Source organism: Myotis nattereri (assembly GCF_964212035.1).
Source record: "Myotis nattereri genome assembly, chromosome: 1".
NCBI lineage: Eukaryota > Metazoa > Chordata > Mammalia > Chiroptera > Vespertilionidae > Myotis > Myotis nattereri.
In genome coordinates this window covers 104,860,530-104,880,303 of record NC_138075.1, presented here as the reverse complement: position 1 = coordinate 104,880,303, position 19,774 = coordinate 104,860,530, and the positions used below count along the sequence as shown (strand labels likewise).

General features: G+C 40.9%; 1 protein-coding gene across 2 annotated transcripts in view; it reads left to right on the top strand.

The window, feature by feature from the left end:
* Positions 1-19,774, top strand: part of CUL2 (cullin 2) — a 174,704-nt gene that overhangs the window by 30,054 nt on the left and 124,876 nt on the right. For both annotated transcript variants that reach the window (XM_081109768.1, XM_081109767.1), the window contains exon 2: positions 14,841-14,981. In XM_081109768.1, the coding sequence (XP_080965894.1) occupies positions 14,863-14,981 (119 nt within the window). In that variant the 5' untranslated portion in view covers positions 14,841-14,862. The remainder of the gene's footprint in view (positions 1-14,840; positions 14,982-19,774) is intronic.

The window sequence follows — 19,774 nt, the reverse complement described above, 5'->3', positions numbered from 1 at the left end:
GAAACAAAATAGAAATGTTCACATGACCCCTACAACAGCATCAAAAGCAACTACAAAATAATAGAGAATTAGGAAAGAGAAGAGAGAGCAAGAATGATAGAAAAAAAAGAAAATGAGAAAAAAGAAACGGAAGAAAAAGGATTATGAAAGGGCAGAGGTGTAATAAAGTAAATAAGACTAGCCCTAGCTGGTTTGGCTCAGTGGATAGAGCGTCGGCCTGTGGACTGAAGGGTCCCAGGTTCGATTCTGGTCAAGGGCATGTACATTGGTTGCGGGCACATCCCCAGTGGGAGGTGTGCAGGAGGCAGCTGATCGATGTTTCTAACTCTCTATCCCTCTCCCTTCCTCTCTGTAAAAAAATCATTAAAAAAATATATAAAAAAGAGTAAATAAGACTAAAGAATAGAGGAAGGAAGACTTAAAAGAAATAAGGAAGAAAAAGTTTTTAAAAGGAATACAGAGGAGAAATAAGATTGACACAAAATAAGAAAATGACAAAAACATGAGAAAGCAGGAGGAAAAGTAAAAAAATTGAGTAGGAAAAGGGAAGAGAAAAATTAGATATATGAAAGAATAGAGACTAAAATAATAAATAATTAGACGCAGAAGATAAAAGACAAAAAAGGAAAGAAAAGGGGCAGAAAAATAGTGAACTGATGTTTGTCTCAGTAGAGTTTAGTGCCTACTTCTCTTCTGATGACTGTGGGTGGCTGTTCTGTTTGCCAGTTCTGGGCTTCCTGCAAGGTACTTAGGTTTTAACCACTGTCAGAAACTGTCCTTCTTTGGCTTTCAGCAACCTTTTTAAAGCTCCAAGCAATCCACAGTTTTTGTCTGTGTCCACAACTTGATTGCACACGGGAGGGGCCAAGCTGCCCTTAAAGCAGGTTTGTTAGCAGCATGGGACACAGGGCTGGGTCAGCAAACTTCCCTAGGTTCTCCAGGCTCTGCCTTCTGCCTTTGTCTGCTAGCCAGCTGTCAATATTAATCACAAGTCTGTTTCAGAAAGGGCTTTAGGGGGAATTGGGAGTACAGACTTCTGGGTCTCCTGTGTGAGGGAGGTACTGTTCAGATTTCAGGGAAAGTGGTGTGTGTATTTCCCTGTCCTAGAGCTACTCCTTTCAGAGTGTCTCAGAGTATTATTACTCTGCCCTTGGCGAGTGGAGATCCCTGTCAGCAGTCCAATGGAATCAGCTGGAAACCTGGAGTTCTTATCAGTTCTCCTGTGAGGGGGAAGCACCAATCAGGTTCCCAAAAAGGGGTGGATGGCCCCACCCCAAGTCCAGTTACTGATGCTTCCTTAGACTCTTCAAACCTGTAGACTTGGCCTCTGTTGCCATCTCCTCTGCAAAAGTGGTGATGCAGGGTGTGGCAGTCAAGGCTTCTGAGGTTGTGGTGGGCTGTATCACCTAGGGTGGTTTTTTTCCCCCTGAGCTGTGACTTCTGGAAGGGGCTAGCATCTCTCAAGAAAAATGGCCGTTTTGGTTTCGGGGGTATGTGACTGAATGCAGGGCTCCCAGCTGCCTCTTTTCCATATCTCCCCCTAATGCTTCCCACCCCAGCACCTTGAGTCTGCACCACTATCCCTCAAGCAAAGGCTAGGATGAGTAGCTGTTAATAAAACTCCTGCTGTGCTCAGGGTTTAAGAAAAAGAAAACACAAACAAACAAAAAAACCATGAAGGCTTTCTCTCAAATGAGCTCTGGTCTACTAAGCCCAGCCTGGTTTCTGGGCCTCCATCTTCTCAGAAATAACCCTCTCAGTAGCGGAGCAATCCCTCCTTACTCTCGACCTGCTGCCCTGTGAAAGCTTGTCAGCCCCTCTCATGACCTCTCCCTTCCTACCAGTCTCCAGGTATTTTCTGTCCTTCCTTGATATAAATCTCCTCAACTGGACCTCAGTAAGTAATTTCAGGTGAATGTCCCCCAATTTAGTTTTATTTCCAGTCTGGTCCTGGGAGGAGGTGCAAGAAAGACCTGTCTATTCAGCTGCCATTTTCTCTCCCCACCTCAAATAGGCCTTTTTAAAGAACATGTCTTAATTGATTTTTATTTTTTTTCTTTTAGAGAGAGAGGAAAGGAGAGGGAGAGAGAGAAACATCAGTTGACTACCTCCTGCATGCCCCCTACTAGGGATTGAGCCTGCAAGTGGAGCCTGATTTAGAATCGAACCCGTGACCTTCTGGTGTACAGGAGACGCTCAACCAACTGAGGCACCCTAACCAGGGCTGAGTAGGTCCTTTTTAATTGGCAAAGTCAAGTTCTTCAGTTCTGGGATATGTGGATGAAAAAGGAGTTCTGTGGGAAGTAATCTCACAGGGTAATCTGATCACAAATTCCTAACTGGAGGTCATGATGGGTATACATGCCCCAGGAATATTATTTCTTTAGTAAAAAGCTTTATCTTTACCTTAAGCAAGCCCTAACCATTGTTTCTGTGCATTTAGATTCACACATGTTTAACATACCCTTTCTTATAACGCAGGCAGGGTGAAGGTGGGGAATGTTGGTCAGCAGGCAGCGTAAGGTCATCAAAATAATTTGGTTTATCCCTGCCAAGGCATTAGGGTGAGTTAATTAAATGGTTGACCAAATATAGCAGGCTTATTTTTAAGTTGGTAATTTTGTATGGCCTGTGAATGATACAAATATCCAAATGGCCCTTGGTAGAAAAAAGGTTCCTCACCCCTGTTCTAAAGCATGTCCACCCTCAAAAGAACACTTAATTTTTTTTTTTTTAATATTTTATTGATTTTTTGCAGAGAGTAAGGGAGAGGGATAGGGAGTTAGAAACATCGATGAGAGAGAAACATTGATCAGCTGCCTCCTGCACACTCCCCATTGGGGATGTGCCCGCAACCAAGGTACATGCCCTTGACTGGAATCGAACCCGGGACCCTTGAGTCCGCAGGCCAATGCTCTATCCACTGAGCTAAACCAGTCAGGGCAACACTTAATTTTTTTAATAATTAAAAAATGTCAATTACAGTTGACATACAATGTTATATTAGTTTCAGGTGTACAACATTGTGATTAGACATTTATACAACTTATGTGGGATCACCCCAATAAGTCTAGCACCCTTCTGACACAATACATAGTTATTACAGTATCATTTTTATTACAGTACTAGAGGCCCAGTGCACAAAAATTTGTGCACTCGGGGGGAAGAGGGCGTCCCTCAGCCTGGCCTGTGCCCTCTCGCAGTCTGGGACCCCTCAGGAGATAACGACCTGCTGGCTTAGGCCTGCTCCCAGGTGGCAGAGGGCAGGCCCAATCCCTAGGTGCAGGCCCTGGTCAGGCTCAGAGCAGGGCTGATTGGGGAGTTGGGGCGCCGCCCCTGTCATGCACAGAGCAGGGCGGATTGGGAGGTTGCGATGCCACCCTCAGTCACGCTCAGAGTAGGGCTCATTGGGGGGTTGGGACACCGCCCCCTGTCACACTCAAGGCAGGGTCGATGGGCAGGTTGCGGCGCCACCCCCTGTCACAGAGCAGGGCCAATCGGAGTTGGGGCGCTGCCCCCTGTCACTCACAGAGCAGGGCCCATCAGGGGGATTGGGGCTCCGTACCCTGTCACGCACAGAGCAGAGCCCATCAGGGGGTTGGGGAGCTCCCCCCATCAGGCACAGAGCAGGGCTGATCAGGGAGTTGGGGCGCCTTCCCCTGTCACGAACAGAGCAGGGCCGATAGGGAGGTTGTGGCCCCGCCCCCTGTCACACACAGAGCTGCAGGGCAATCAGGGGGTTTGGGCGCTGCTCCCTGTCACGCTGATCCCTGTGCTGGGAGGCATATTACTCTTACTATATAGAGGCCTGGTGCACTGGTGGGGGCCGGCTGGTTTGCCCTGAAGGGTGTCCTGGATCAGGGTGGGGGTCCCCACTGGGGTGCCTGGCCAGCCTGGATGCGGGGATGATGGCTGTTTGCAGCTGGTCACACCCCCTTCAGTGTGGGGGTCCCCACTGGGGTGCCTGGCCAGTCTGGGTGAGGGGATGAGGGCTGTTTTCAGGCTGGCGGGTGACTGAAGCTCCCAACCGCTCCTCTTTTTCTTTTCTCTTTTTTTTATTCTGGGCCAGCTTTAGCTCTGAGGCTCCAGCTCTTAGGCCTCCGCTGCTGAAAGCAGGTTTCTGGCCTTTGTTTACCTTCTGTATTTGAAACAATGTTGCGATCCTGCTGGCTGAAGGCCTGCAACTAAAGCAGGTTTCTGGGGTTTTGTTTAGCTTCTATATTTGTAACATAGTTGCTTAGAGTTGCAGCTCAGAGGCCAGCAGCGGCAGGCGGGGAACGTTGGAGTCCTCCGTTACTGAAGGAAGCAAGCCTCATGTTCGCTTCCAGCTGCCTGGCTGCTGGCCGCCATCTTGGCTGGCAGTTAATTTGCATATCACCTTGATTAGCCAATGGGAAGGGTAGCGGTCGTAAGCTGATTACCATGTTTCTCTTTCATTAGATAGGATTATTAATTATATTCCCTATGCTGTACTTTCCATTTCCATGACTTTTTATACTTGGCACTTTGTACATATTAAAGAACACACAATCTTAAAGTGTAATCTGATACCTGCCTTGCTTTCTCCCACCTTCCTGTAATCTTGCTTATGTTCCCTCCTTAATCTCAGATGCATAAAAGGAATTGCAAAATGTTATTCTCTGAAGCATTTTTCTCAGTCTGTTGAGGTCTTGCTTCCAGGCATATCCTCTGTTTGACTCAAATAAATTTCTATAGAAATTCTCATAGGCCTGGAAGTACATATTTAATATATATATTTAATAATATTGTCTCTAATTTTTTAAGATGCATATTGATTGGATCTTAGACCTCTTAGATTAATACTGTCTTTTTTATAGTTTTCTTAATTTCTTTTATGTACTTCCCTCCATATTTATGAAATTTGATGATGATTTTTTTTACCTTTTTACTTTGGAATATTGCAAACATATACAAAGAATGAGTAGTATAATAAATCCTTATGTACTTGTCACTTATCCTCAATAATTATCTATTCATAAGCAAACTACTTAATTTTAAAGCAAATCTCAGGTAGCATTTCATTTTTAAAAAATATGTTTTTATTGATTTTTTAGAAAGGAAGGGATAGAGAGACAGAAATATCCATGAGAGAGAATCATTGATTGGTTGCCCCCTGTGTGGCCTCACTGGGGTCTGAGCCTGCATCCTGGGCATATGCTCCAACCAGGAATTGAGCCGGTGATGCCCTGGTTCATGTGTTGACACTTATCCACTGATTCACACTGGGCTGGGCAGGACTGTCATTTTAAAAAAGACTCATTGTGCCCTGATCGGGTAGCTCATTTGGTTCGAGTGTCATCCGGATACACCAAGAGTTTGGGTTCAATTCCCTGTAGGACACATAGAAGAATCAACCAATGAATGCATAAATAAGTGGAACAACAAATTGATTTTTCTGTCTCTCTGTTCATCTCACTCTCTAAAATTAACAAGAAAAAGGACTCATTTTGGAATTATTATAAAAAATTGTTTTTAATTTTTTAAATTTTTTATTAATTAAACCTTTATTGTTCAGATTATTACATTTGTTCCTCTTTTTTCCCCCCATAGCTCCCCTCCACCCAGTTCCCACCCCACCCACCTCCCTCACTCCCCACCCACTGTCCTCATCCATAGGTGCACGATTTTTGTCCAGTCTCTTCCCGCATCCTCCTCACCCCTTTCCCCGCCAAGAATAGCCAGTCCACTCCCTTTCTATGCCCCTGATTCTACTATAATCACCAGTTCATTCTGTTCATCAGATTATTCACTTGATTTTCAGATTCACTTGTTGATAGATATGTATTTGTTGTTCATAATTTGTATCTTTACCTTTTTTTTCTTCTTCCTCTTCTTAAAGGCTACCTTTCAGCATTTCATATAATCCTGGTTTGGTGGTGATGAACTCCTTTAGCTTTTCCTTATCTGTGAAGCTCTTTATCTGGCCTTCAATTCTGAATGATAGCTTTGCTGGATAAAGTAATCTTGGTTGTAGGTTCTTGCTATTCATCACTTGGAATATTTCTTGCCACTCCCTTCTGGCCTGCATAGTTTCTGTTGAGAAATCAGCTGACAGTCGTATGGGTATTCCCTTGTAGGTAACTGAGTTTCTTTCGCTTGCTGTTTTTAAGATTCTCTCTTTGTCTTTTGCTCTTGGGATTTTAATTATGATGTGTCTTGGTGTGGTCCTCTTTGGATTCCTTTTGTTTGGGGTTCTCTGTGCTTCCTGGACCTGCAAGTCTATTTCTTTCACCAGGTGGGGGAAGTTTTCTGTCACTATTTCTTCAAATAGGTTTTCAATATCTTGCTCTCTCTCTTCTTCTGGCACCCCTATAATTCGGATGTTGTTACGCTTGAAGCTGTCCCAGAGGCTCCTTACACTATCTTCATATTTTCGGATTCTTTTTTCATTTAGCTTTTGGGTGGGTGTTTTTTGCTTCTGGTTGGGTGTTTTTTGCTTCTTCGCATTTCAAATCTTTGACTTGATTCTTGCGCTCCTCTGGTCTTCTGTTGGGTGTCTGTATAATATTCTTTATTTCAGTCAGTGTATGCTTAATTTCTAGTTGGTTCTTTATCACAACATCGAGGGTCTCATTAGATTTCTTGTAGATCTTATTAAGTTTATCGGCAGTTTCTAGAAAATTATTGAAAGACCTTAAAAGTGCGGTTTTGAGCTCTATAGCCTCCATTTCTGTCATGTTTTTTTTCTCTGCATTTTTTATGCTTTCTTGGTGCACCCCCTTGTGGTCTTTGTGCGCAGTCTTGTTGTAGTTAAGCCTTGATTGTTGTTGGTAATACTGGGGTTGATTTGACCTCCAGGCCAACTGGCTATGAGAATCAGCTGTGTCTGCAGTGGGAGAACTTCCTTGCTGGATCTCTAGGGCGGTGCTAATCTAGCCTTTGCCTGAGGCTATCCCCCAAATGCCTCTGTGCAGGGCTTGGGCGGGGCGGGTCCCAGGGGATCTACAGGGCAGGCGGAGGGGGCAGTTATGACTGCTCTCAGTCCCATCCCCAGAGTCTCTGCCTCTCAGAGTCCCAGCAACCGCTGCAAACCTCGGAGAGAAAGCTGCCTTCGCGTTCCGACCTATGCCAGACAGTCCCGCTTCTCACGTTTGAGTCTGGGTCCCTAGAGACTCGCCCGGATCTGGAGCTCAGAATCTGAGACTCCCTCCCGATTGAAACAGACAACCGCGCCCTCAGCCGCCAGCTTGCTCCGCATGCACTCTGCACCTTAGTATTTGACTTCAGCACTGCGCCTCCGCTGAGTCTCGGTATGCTATTCTCTTTCCTCCTAGTTGTAGAACTTTCCACTCATCCAGCCTTCCTGTGGTTCTGGATGATGTCCGTTCCATCTTTTAGTTGTATTTTTGAAGTGGTTGTTCGAGGCAGCAAACTCTGGCTTTAACCTATGCCGCCATCTTGGTTTCCTCTCCTATACAAATTCTTTAAAGTCAAATATCCCACCAGTATTTTTTCATTTGTTTTAATCCTACCAGCATTTTAAAAGTGTTAAATCTGCCCAGCCAACATGGCTAAGTGGTTGAGCGTTGGTCTATGAACCAGGAGGTCATACAGTTCAACTCCCAATCAGGCACATACCTGGGTTGTGGGCTCTATCCCAGGTGGGGCTGTGTAGGAGGCAGCTGATCGATGATTGTCTGTTATCATTGATGTTTCTATCTCTCTCTTGCTCTCCCTTCCTCTCTGAAATCAATAAAAATATATTTTAAAAAAAGAAGTGTGAAATCTAGAGCCAAATAAAATCAATCACAGTGTGGTTCATTCATGTCCCTTTTAGTCTATTTTAGGACAGTTCCCCTTTCATATGTCTCTCCTCTCTACTTTTCTCCTCTCTCTGTCTCTTATGTGTGTGCATAGTTTATTGAAGGAATTTGATAATCCAGGAGTTTCCTACAGACTGGATTTTGCTGACTTGCAGGTTGAGCATTAGTAATACTTGTGTATATATACATATATATGTAATGAAACGTATACAGAAGGCATTTAATAAATGGTAGTTAACAATGCATTTTTCTCTCAGCAGTAAATATGTATAGCAAATGTAACTTTAATTGTCAAAATCTTTACAAGAAAACCTTGTAAAAAGAGCTTACTAATCCATTTTTAAAAATCACTTAACTCAAAATTACTGATATTAAATGAGAAATTTTAATTGTGGGGAAGTCATCATTTGTCATGTTAAACATTTTAGAATGGATCCAGATACAGGCAAATGAAATACTACTAAGATTAAAGAAATCCTATGTATTAATATGGAATACTTTAACCAGGGTACTGTTAAGTGACTATACTATTGAGTAGTATAATACCATTTATGTAAAACAGATGAAAAATATCATGTGTATGTGATTTGTTTAAAAGGGGGAATAACAAATCATATATGTGTAAATTATACCCAGAGACATCTATATTACCTCTGGTGGGAGCTGGTGACTAGATCATAGGAGTCAAAGGGACACTGAAATTTCAGAATTTGCAATTATGTATATGTACCTATTCTTCCCTCCCTCATTAAATTACACTAAAGTTTTTGATAGAATTTTGATTTCACTTTTTATGTGTACTCATCTTTATTGAGATCTACTTCACATACCATCAGGTGTACCCATTTGAAGTGTACAATTCAGTAGTTTTTAGTACATTTACAGAATTGTGCAACCGTCATGACAATCAATTTTAGAATATTTTTATCACCTAATTTGGCAGTTACTTTCTATGTCTTCCCAAGTCTTCTAGCTCTTGGCAACCACTAAAACCCTTTCTATCTCTACAGATTGATCTATTCTGCATATTTCATATAAATTTAATCAAACAGTATGTGTTCTTTTGTGACCAACTTCATTCTCCAAGTATAATGTTTTTGAGGTTCATCCATGTTGTAGATGTCACCTTGTATTGTGGAATAGTAATCATTTGTATGGGTATAGTACATTTTATTTTTAATTATTTTAAATATATATATTTTATCGATTTTTTACAGAGAGGAAGAGAGTGGGATAGAGAGTTAGAAACATCAATGAGAAACATCGATCAGCTGCCTCCTGCACACCCCCTACTGGGGATGTGGCCGCAACTAAGGTACATGCCCATGACCAGAATCGAACCTGGGACCCTTCAGTCTGCAGCCCGATGCTCTATCCACTGAGCCAAACCAGTTAGGGCTATACTACATTTTATTTATCCATTTATCAATTGATAGACATTTGAGTTATTTCTACTTTCTGGCCTTTATGAGTAATGCTGCTTTGAACATTTGTGTATAAGTTTTTGTGTGGACATATTTTCTCTTGAATATATACCTAGGAGCTGAATTATTGGGTCACATGGTAACTCTTTATATAAATCACTTTTGTAATTATTTAATTTACTACTATTGACAGTTTAGAAATGGCGCTCTAGTGAGAAAATCTAATCTACAAATTGTTTTCCAATAAAGGAAAAAGTTTAAAATATTATAGTTAATATTGGCATGTTATCTGAAAACGTAATTAAACATGAATTTTTATTTTGCCTTTTAAAAATATTTAGAGCCTGTGATTTATTTTTAGGACCCATAACATTCATGATCCCTAGGCAGAGTACCTATGTGTCAGAGTTAAAAATCCCAACATTGCACTAGTGGAAGACTCAGAAGAAAGCTAGAGGAGATTGTGCTAATGCAAGATTTGAACTTTGCCAGATACTCAATGGGGCATAATTTAACTGAAAATGGATGGAAGTGGTCCTGGCAAGACATCAGGAATAGGACCATGATGTCCCTAGTTAGGTACAGGAATGAACAAACATATATATATATATATATATATATATATATATATATATGGCCCGATGAATGGGCCTTCCTTCCCCTGGCTGCCAGCACCGCCTTTGCTCCGGCCCAGAGCCGCCTTTCTGCCTTCGTTCAGGCATGGAGCCACCTTTCTGTCTTCCCACACTGCCCAGAGGCCCGGAGTGGCTGGGGTGTCCTGCCCCACCCCGGCCGCTCGGTGCCTGCGTATGCAAATTAACCCGCCATATTTGTTGGGTTAATTTGCATATGCACGCCTAATTGGCTGGTGGGCGTTGTGAAGGTATGGTCAATTTGCATCTTTCTCTTTTATTAGTGTAGATGAGTTGTCTGATAGCTTAAGAGGCAGAGAAGAATAGTGCAGTGTCATGGTCCTTTTTTTAGCTTTTCTCTTGCACATCCTTACATAAATTCTTCATGAATAAATTATCACTTAAACAATTTAAATAAAATGAACTTACATTTTTTTCATTATTTGTGCTTTCTTATTGGGCAAGCAGGCAATTTCAGCATACTTTTTGTCACTGGTTTATTATTATTTTTTTAATTTTTTAAAAATATATTTTTATTGATTTCAGAGTGGAAGGGAGAGATAGAAACATCAATGATGAGAGAGAATCATTGATCAGCTGCCTCTTGCATGCCCCCTACTGGGGATGAGCCTGCAACTTGACTGGAATTGAACCAGGACCCTTCAATCTGCAGGCGACGCTCTATCCACTGAGCCAAACCGTCTAGGGTGGTTTGTTAGTTTTTAATGTGCTTCACTAGGCTTGTGCTTCTCTCATCTTGGCTTTCATATGTTCCATTCATTTAAGAATGGATTATCACTACACTTGTATCCATTCTACCATAAATCTGTTGGTCTCTGTAGAGAAGTCTATGATAATGATTCTGTCAAAACTTCATAAGGCTAAAAGACAATCTCTGCATCCATTAAAATAATTTTAAGCAGTGTGTATAATATCTCATAAGGTGAGAAAAGTAATGTGAAGGGGACATTGCCAACTTTTTGGTATACAGTTATAAAATAGTCCCTACCTTTAAGAAACATTCAGATAATTACAGTAGAGGTAAGCATAGAGTTCTCATGTAATGTGTAAAATACGGTACCTTACCTAGATTAAGTGGACTCAGTTTAGGTTTCAAAGCAGATACACTGGACCAAGGCTTTAATGTCAGTAAGAGTTAGTTGAATGGGTGGAAGGTGGAGGTAGGAAATAAAATAATTTTAGGTGTAGAAAACAGGTAAAGGCAAGGTGTGTGAATCAGTTCACTGACCTCTAAGCACAAATTACTGGACTATGTTGTTGAGAAGTGTCCCATAAGAAGAAGCTGGAGAAGTGCTTTAGTCTAAGTTCAAATCATGAAGTTTGGTGTGCCATGTTGACATTAAACTGAATGCTGTACATAGTGGAAAGTATTAAAAACAAGGTAACATGCTCAACTTTTTGGTTTAGGTAGGTTATTTTTGTCTTTAAGTGCCTGATCTGATATTTTAATCTTTTTGAAGGTCAAAAACTTTGTTTATTGACTACTATATCCTCAGAACCTAGAATAGTGCCTGGCAAATATTTAAGTATTCCCTAAAAATGTTAGTAAGGCTGTATAGTTGCATATAGCAGTTTGAGAGCTTGGGCTCCAGCACAGATCTGAATTTTGATGCCACCATTAAGTAGCTCTGTGACCTTGAGCATGTTTCTTAACCACTCTGACTTAGTCTCCTTTTTAAAAAAAAAATATTTTATTGATTTTTTACAGAGAGGAAAGGAGAGAGATAGTTAGAAACATCGATGAGAGAGAAACATCGATCAGCTGCCTCCTGCACACCTCCCACTGGGGACGTGCCCGCAACCCAGGTACATGCCCTTGACTGGAATCGAACCCGGGACTCTTGAGTCCGCAGGCTGATGCTGTATCCACTGAGCCAAACCGGTTTCGGCATGACTTAGTTGTCTTATCTAGGAAATGTAAAGAGTAGGATCTACCTAATCAGATTAAATGAGTTCATATAAAGCACTTAGAATAGTGCTTGGCTCATAGTAAGCACTATATAAATATTAACAGTTATTATTTCTTTTATGAATGAACTAGAGGCCTGGTGCACAAAAATTTGTGCACTCGGGAGGGTCCCTCAGCCCGGCCTGTGCCCTCTCGCAGTCTGGGACTCCTCGGGGAATGACCACCTGCTGGCTTAGGCCCGCTCCCTGGGGGATTGGGCCCAAGCTGGCAGTCAGACATTCCTCTGGCAGCCCGGCAGCCCTCAGGGGATGTCCACTTGCCAGCGGCGAGCAGGCCTAGCTGCAGTCAGAAATCCTTAGCGCTGCTGAGGAGGCAGGAGAGGCTTCCACCACCACCGCTGTACTGGCAGCCATAAGCCTGGCTTGTGCCTGAGCAGAGCTCCCCCTATGGGAGCAAACTGACCACCAGGGGGCAGCTCCTGCATTGAGCGTCTGCCTCCTGGTGGTCAGTGTGTGTCATACTGACCAGTGATTCCCAGTCCCTCTGCTGTTAGGGTCAGTTTGCATATTACCCTTTTATTACATAGGATAGAGGCCTGGTGCATGGGTGGGGACTGGCTGGTTTGCCCTGAAGGGTGTCCCAGATCAGGGTGGGGGTCTTGCTGGGGTGCCTGGCCAGCCTGGGTGAGGGGCTGATGGCTGTTTTCAGGCTGGCCAAGCCCCCCAGCAGGGACCCTCACCCCATGAGGGTGTGGCCATCCTGGGTGAGGGGCTGATGGCTGTTTGCAGGCTGGCCACAGCCCCCAGCCACCCAAGCTCCCGGTGGAGGCTGGCTGGAAGGAGGTATCTGGGATTTATTTGTCTTCTATAATTGAAACTTTTTGCCTCTGTGGAGGCCACAGCTGGTCAGAGCAGGCAGGAAGCTTGGCTTCCTCCATTGCCAGGGCAACCAAGCCTCCTGCTTGCTCCAGCTCCGTGGCTGCCAGCTGCCATCTTGGTTGGGTTAATTTGCATATAGTCGCTCTGATTGGCTGGTGGGCGAGGCTTGGGCGTAGCGAAGGTACGGTCAGTTAGCATCTTTGTCTTTTATTAGTGTAGAAGATTCATACAAACTAGAGCTGCTAAGAGCTTGATCCCAGAGCATATGTAGAGTTACATAGTGAGGAATGGAGTTAAGAAATATTCAGGAGCACAGTTGAATAGGATGTGGTAAATAAGGACGAGAAGGAATTATGGTTAATTCCCTGATGTAAAGCTAGAGCTTTAGGTTTTCTCTTCTCTCCAGGGTTCCTGTCTTCTCTACAACCCCCAGCACACACACAAAGAGTTAAATGATGACTGATTTATTTTAGTTAGTACAGGAAATTTAAGGCCAGGAGGTGAAGTCTCTGGTATGTTGAGGAAAGCATTGATCAATTGTGACACACCCTTTTTGGGGTTTTTGTTTGGCTTTTCTCTGATTCCTTTTCTTTCTCTTTCTTGAAGTCTATTTCTTGGACTTCTTTTGAGTTCTTTTCTTCATAGGACAGAAACATAAGAAGGTCCTAGGACCACCTTCAGCTATTTGACTTTCTTGTCTCCTTTTTCTCTTTATGCCCCCTTGCAAACCCCATTATTTTCCTATCCTCTTTTTGCCACTGGGAAACCAGAGAACGGTTGTTGTCTTCCTTGTTTGACCTGGCTACAGACTAAGTTGGTGTTTCAAAATCCCCAGTATTAAGGGAAAACTAAGTAAGTTTTCCTTAGTACCAGAAATTATTCTCTTGTGCACTTAAATTTAACTTTAAAAGGTTTCTCTTTTAATTCTGCTCTCTGGTGTGATAGTGAGAAGGATTTGAATCTAGCTTTTTTTTTTTTTTAAATACATTTTATTGATTGAAGGGAGAGGGATAGAGTTAGAAACATCAATCAGCTGCCTCTTGCACACCCCCTACTGGGGGATATGCCCGCAACTAAGGTACATGCCCTTGACCAGAATCGAACCTGGGACCTTTCAGTCTGCAGGCTGATGCTCTATCCGCTGAGCCAAACCAGCCAGGGCTTGAATCTAGCTTTTGAAGCAAGCAAGTTCCTGTAACCTTGGGACCTTTTTGTTTCAGAAACCAGCTAACTCATAGAATACAGTTTGTCTGCTAGGCAAAAGGAGTCTTTTAGTTCACTATTAGGCTGGTCAAGTTCACCTGAGCCAAGGGTTCCAAGCTAGAGTTGTGCTGTTCATTGGAGTAGTGGGGCTGGAATATCCTGAGAATCTGAGAAGGAGCAACCCTGCTCTTCCTTTGAAATCTTTACCTTAATGGCTCATGTAAATTGTGCATTCTACTCTAGAATTCATCTTTGTTTGTTTTACTAGACATTTTCATTTCCTTCCTAATATTTTACCTAAACTGATGCTCCGAGAAGATAATTCCTTCCGTTTTCTTTTTCTTTTTTTTTTAAATATATTTTATTGAGTTTTTACAGACAGGAAGGGAGAGAGACAGAGAGTCAGAAACATCGATGAGAGAGAAACATCGACCAGCTGCCTCCTGCACACTCCCCACTGGGGATGTGCCCGCAACCAAGGTACATGCCCTTGACCGGAATCAAACCTGGGACCCTTCAGTCCGCAGGCCAACGCTCTATCCACTGAGCCAAACCGGTTTCGGCTCCTTCCGTTTTCTTATGTGCTCTCCTGGCCCCCTGCATACCACCTCATTTTTTCAGCTTAAGGATTTGGGGCCAAAACCTTTTTATTAAGTGTCTCTTGCATATTTCTCGTGGTGGCATATGGCCTTTGGCTAACTGGGTTACAGCTTCTTTGCCTTAACACATTAAATGATGCTTCTAAATCCTGATCATAAATAATTTGTACTAAAAGCTTTTCCATTGTAAAGAATGCAAATATTCTGTGGAATTCCTTGTCTGGATAGTCATAAGAAGGTAGTAGCCAATGTTTATTGAGTTCTTCGTATGTACCAGTTTCTGTTCTCACCCCTTTAATCTATCATGCTATTTAATTATGCAGTGCTTTAAAAGTAAATAACTGATCTTGTGGAACTCATGCTAGCATTACTATTGTTTATAATTAACAGATTTCAACACTAAACTTGCACAATGTCTTTGAAACCAAGAGTTGTAGATTTTGATGAAACATGGAACAAACTTTTAACGACAATCAAAGCTGTTGTCATGTTGGAATACGTCGAAAGAGCAACATGGAATGATCGCTTCTCGTATCCTTTCAGCGGCATTGATACATGGTCTTCTATTGATAAGGATATTGTATTGATATATGTCAATGAACATGTAAATGTTCTAAAATTGATGCACTTATTCAAAAGTGAGAACAGGTTGAAACTTATATAAATGGAAGAACATTCCAGTGTTTTTGTATTATTGTATACATTTCCAAGTTCATCACCTATATGTGGCAGTCATTAATCTTTGATAACCTTTCATTCAGGTATTACTTTAGGGAATCCATTTGTGAATAAAATAAACTACTTTCTGTTCATTCTACTAAGGGAAAGAAACAATAAACATATTAAAAAACTAATGTCAGTGCTTCTATTAACAGGGAGTGATAAATACTGTGGAGAAAGTAAAGCAGGATAAGGGCCATCAATTCCAATGGAGACTGCAGCCAAGAAATGAAGAGAAGGCTGAGACTCAGAAGGGCAGCAATGAAAGAATTAGGAAAGATCACCAAGAGCAAAAATGTGTCATTAGAGACAAGGCTAAGATCATCCACCCTCATATTTCCAATTACTGTGTACTGATGCAAAAGCTGGACAATGAAGAAGGCTGATGGGAAAAAAATGGATTCACATGAAATATGGTGTTGGAGGATAGCTATATGGATACCCTGAATTAGAAGAAAGACAAGAGGGTCCTAGAGCAAATTAAGCCTGAAATATCTCTGGAGGTAAAAATGACAAAAATGAAAATGTCCTACTTCAGGCATTTCATGAAAAGTCAGGGTTCTTTGGGAAAGCTAATAATGTTGGGAAAAGTGAAAGCCAGCAGGAAAAGGGAAAGACCAAATGTGAGATGGATTGACTCCATAAAAGAAGCCACAGGCATGAGTCTACAGGAGCTGGGTGGGGGATATCACTCATTCATGGGGTGGTAGGAGTCAAAGCCGACTCAACAACACAACAGGGGTGTGGAGAATGGTTGAAGTACCTATGTGAGTGGCTCTTTTGGAAGGGATGTCAAGGAAGGCCTCTTTGAGGAGGATGATAATGGACTAGAGACTGGAACAAAGTGAGGGAGCAAGTCCTATAGATATCTGAGGGGAGGGAGTGAATGGCAAGTTCAATGACTGAGACAGAAACATGTTTTTTTATTGCATTGTCTATATCTGAATTAGGAGTTGCATATGAAGAAACAAATATGAGGTTTCCTAGTCTAAAACCTGGTGTCCTGCATTTCTACATGATGGCAATCTTTAAAAAAAATAATATATATATATATATATATATATATATATATATATATATATATATACACATACATACACACACACACACACGTGTATATTGTGTGTATAGTATATGATTACTTATATAATAAGTATATTTATTTGTATAATGTAATTTAAAAAATATCACGTATATAAGGACAACACTGCAAACCTCAGGTGTAAACTCTGGCAACAAGAAAAAGCCCCAAATATTAAAATATTTTAGCTTCTTGCTATTTGGGAGGTTAAGGGATCTCTGGGAATCCTTTGCCATATGTAACGGACAGAGTTGTGGACAGCCATCTTAGTAACACTGCCTAGTGTCTGCCAGGGTCCATGGTGGGGTAAGCATGGGGACATTGAAACATGTATACTGTCAGACTCCTGAGCCACCTCAGTCTTTTACCACAGGAAATACCTCATGTGTCTCATCTCAGGGTGAAAAAGGGGTCAGGGTAGAGGCCTGGATCTTGGGTCCAAATAGTTTGGCAGTATCCTAGGGCCCTGAAGGAGGACTTGAGGACTGGATGGACATTGTAGGATTAGAGATTCTTTCCGGAAAAAAAACAAGGTGAGATGTATTCAGAATGTGTGTGGAGGTTCAGAGTTTTTTCAGATTCTGTGCTGCCATCTTCTGGGGCGAAAGGATGGGCACTTTTTTTTTTTTTAATATTTTATTGATTTTTTACAGAGAGGAAGGGAGAGGGATAGAGAGTTAGAAACACTGATGAGAGAGAAACATCAGTCAGCTGCCTTCTGCACACCCCTAACTGGGGATGTGCCCGCCAACCAAGGTACATGCCCTTGACCAGAATCGAACCTGGGACCTTTCAGATTGCAGGCCGATGCTCTATCCACGGAACCAAACCGGTTAGGGCAGGATGGGTACTTTTAAGGCTATTTTAACTAAAAATAATGAGCAGAGAGAGAACAGAAGAAATTGGTGATTACAAGAAAAGGGAAAATGAGTAAAAGATAGAAAAGAATAGATGTGTTCTTTATTATTGTACAAAATATACAATTTAATTAGTTGGTTTGTAAATGGCTTTGAAATAGCTGACTTACCTGGAAAGTACTCTTTTAGTCAGTTATTATTTCTAAGATGTTTATTGTTTGATACATCTAAGATGGTCTAGTTATTCATGACCTGATCATGGATCTTCTCCTCTTCCCCTTAAAATAAAAAAATCTGCAAAAATAGTAAATTTGAAAGTGTAATCTCTCACTTTAATTTGTAATTAAGAAAATAAAAGGCTGTGTTACTAATTGTCCCAAAGTAGAATTCCCTCCACTTCCCTGTTATTTTGCCCAAAAATATATGGTTGACTTCTGATCTTCAGATATCTTAGGTAGAATTTTAAAGGCCATAAAACCTTACTATATTTTGAAAGTGAAAAATGCTCCTTGAATATTGTGTACTACCATATGTATTAGTACTTGGGGGAGTGTGAAATATAATACATATGTGGCAAAGTTTGTAAGATATACATGTAGAGTTCAATAAATAATTATAACATCTGTATAATCACCACACAGGTTGGTTAAGAACTAGAACACTGCCAGCATCCATCAACCCCACATCACCACATGTCCCTCTCAGTTCATGAGCCCTTCCTTTCTCTTGGAGGTACTAGTATCCAACTTTTGCATCTAATGTTTCCTGTTTTTCTAAAAACAGTATAACTACTTATATACACAACCTTAAACAATATTGGTTAATTCTGTTTTTGAACTTTATATAAATAGAATCGTACTATATACATTTGTCATTTTTTTCAACATTTGTGTGTAATTAATTTTTTACAAATGATCTTATAAAATATGCATTATTAGTTCAATTTTGCAGTTAAGAATATTGTGGCCCAAGATGGGTAAGATGATTTGCTGATATTGTATGATAGAATGCTGGGGTAAAAATGCCAAAGTCTTCTGTACTCTTGCAGTAGGCATTAAGGAAGCTTGACTGCCAATCGAAGTTAGGAAAGGTTTTCTCCATAGTCATCTCTGGTTGGTGCACCAGCAACACTTTTATTCATGCTTCTAAATTAAATCAGACCAATATCTGATGTTGATTCTAATTCATGATTTTACATATTCATTTTTACATGTGGCATTTTTATTCTTCAGAAATGTCAATAAACATCTCTTTTATTATAAATAAATTCTTTTTCATTGTCTTACCATTTTCAATTTTAAGATAATTTTTACTTTTATCGCCATTTCAAAACTCATTGTGACTCACTGCACAGTAGAATTAATAGAGTTAAAACTCAAAATTAAGCCAAGTATAGGAAGCACCTTTTAATGGAGAAAATGAATTAAAATAAATAATTTTGCTCCTGGCCAACACTATCTTGGTTGTAACAGTTCAGAGCTTTTGCTGTGGAACAGTTTTGTTTCTGAATGAGAATTTTTAAGTGAAAATTTCATAAACAGGAATTTTTATATTTCTGAAGAGATTTAAGGAAAAGATGACTTTGGGGAAGAGAGTGTTAAAATCTGACCTCCAGATATTTCCCATTTTTTGTCTTTTAAAATATGCTTTTATTGATTTTTCTTTTCTTTTTTAGAAAAAGAGGAAGGGAGAGGGAGGGAGAAACATCCATGAGAGAGAAACATCAGTGTGGATTGGCTGCTTCAAAGTGTCTTGAAAAATCCTCTTCTTGGGTGTTCTTCCTAAGGCCTAAACATTTCCATGGTGATTGGATATTTGAATAAGTTAGAGAAAAAGAACATATTTAGGAATATCTTTTAGGCAGTTGAATAAAATTATAAAGTGGTTAACTGAGACCCCAAACTGTGGTGAGTGAAATATTAATTTAAAAAGTTTATAAAGAAGGTGAATCCATTAAAAAATCTGGCACAGTGATACTACATTATATGGATATTCTTGCTTCACTATGTTTGTTTTTTTAATATAAAGAAAATTTTAGCCCTAGCCAGGAATGTCAGTTGCTTAGAGCAGCAGTTGCCAACAGGTGGTCCGCGGACCACTGGTGGTCCGCAAGGTCCAAAAGGTTGACGACCACTGGCTTAGAGCATTCTCCTGATACGCCAAGGTTGCAGGTTCGATCACTGGTCAGGGCACAATAAGAATCAACTAATGAATGCATAAATAAATGGAACAACAAATCAATGTCTCTCTCTCCCTCCGTCTCTGAAATCAATAAAACATTTAAAAAAGAAAAATTTTATTTTTTATTTAATAGAATAATATATTGAAGAAATGTATACATATACACATAAAGATAGCTTATTTGTTACTAATATTAAAAATAAAAGGATTTAGAAGGACCATGGGAAGACTGATATCTACTAGACTTCCATGTGAAGAGGGCTCATGTGAGGAGTGCTGCTTGCTCTTTCCAGAGTAATGAGACTAGTTAATGGCTGACCATGTGCGACTTGATCCCTATTTTCTTTGCATCACCAAGAGTTGACTAAGTGCCTGTTACATGCCACGAACTATGCCCGGGGGCTGGGAATATAGAGATTATTAAGAATAGGCTAGTGTGGATAACAAAGGTATAAATTTTATTGTATAAAAATAAGTTTTCTAGA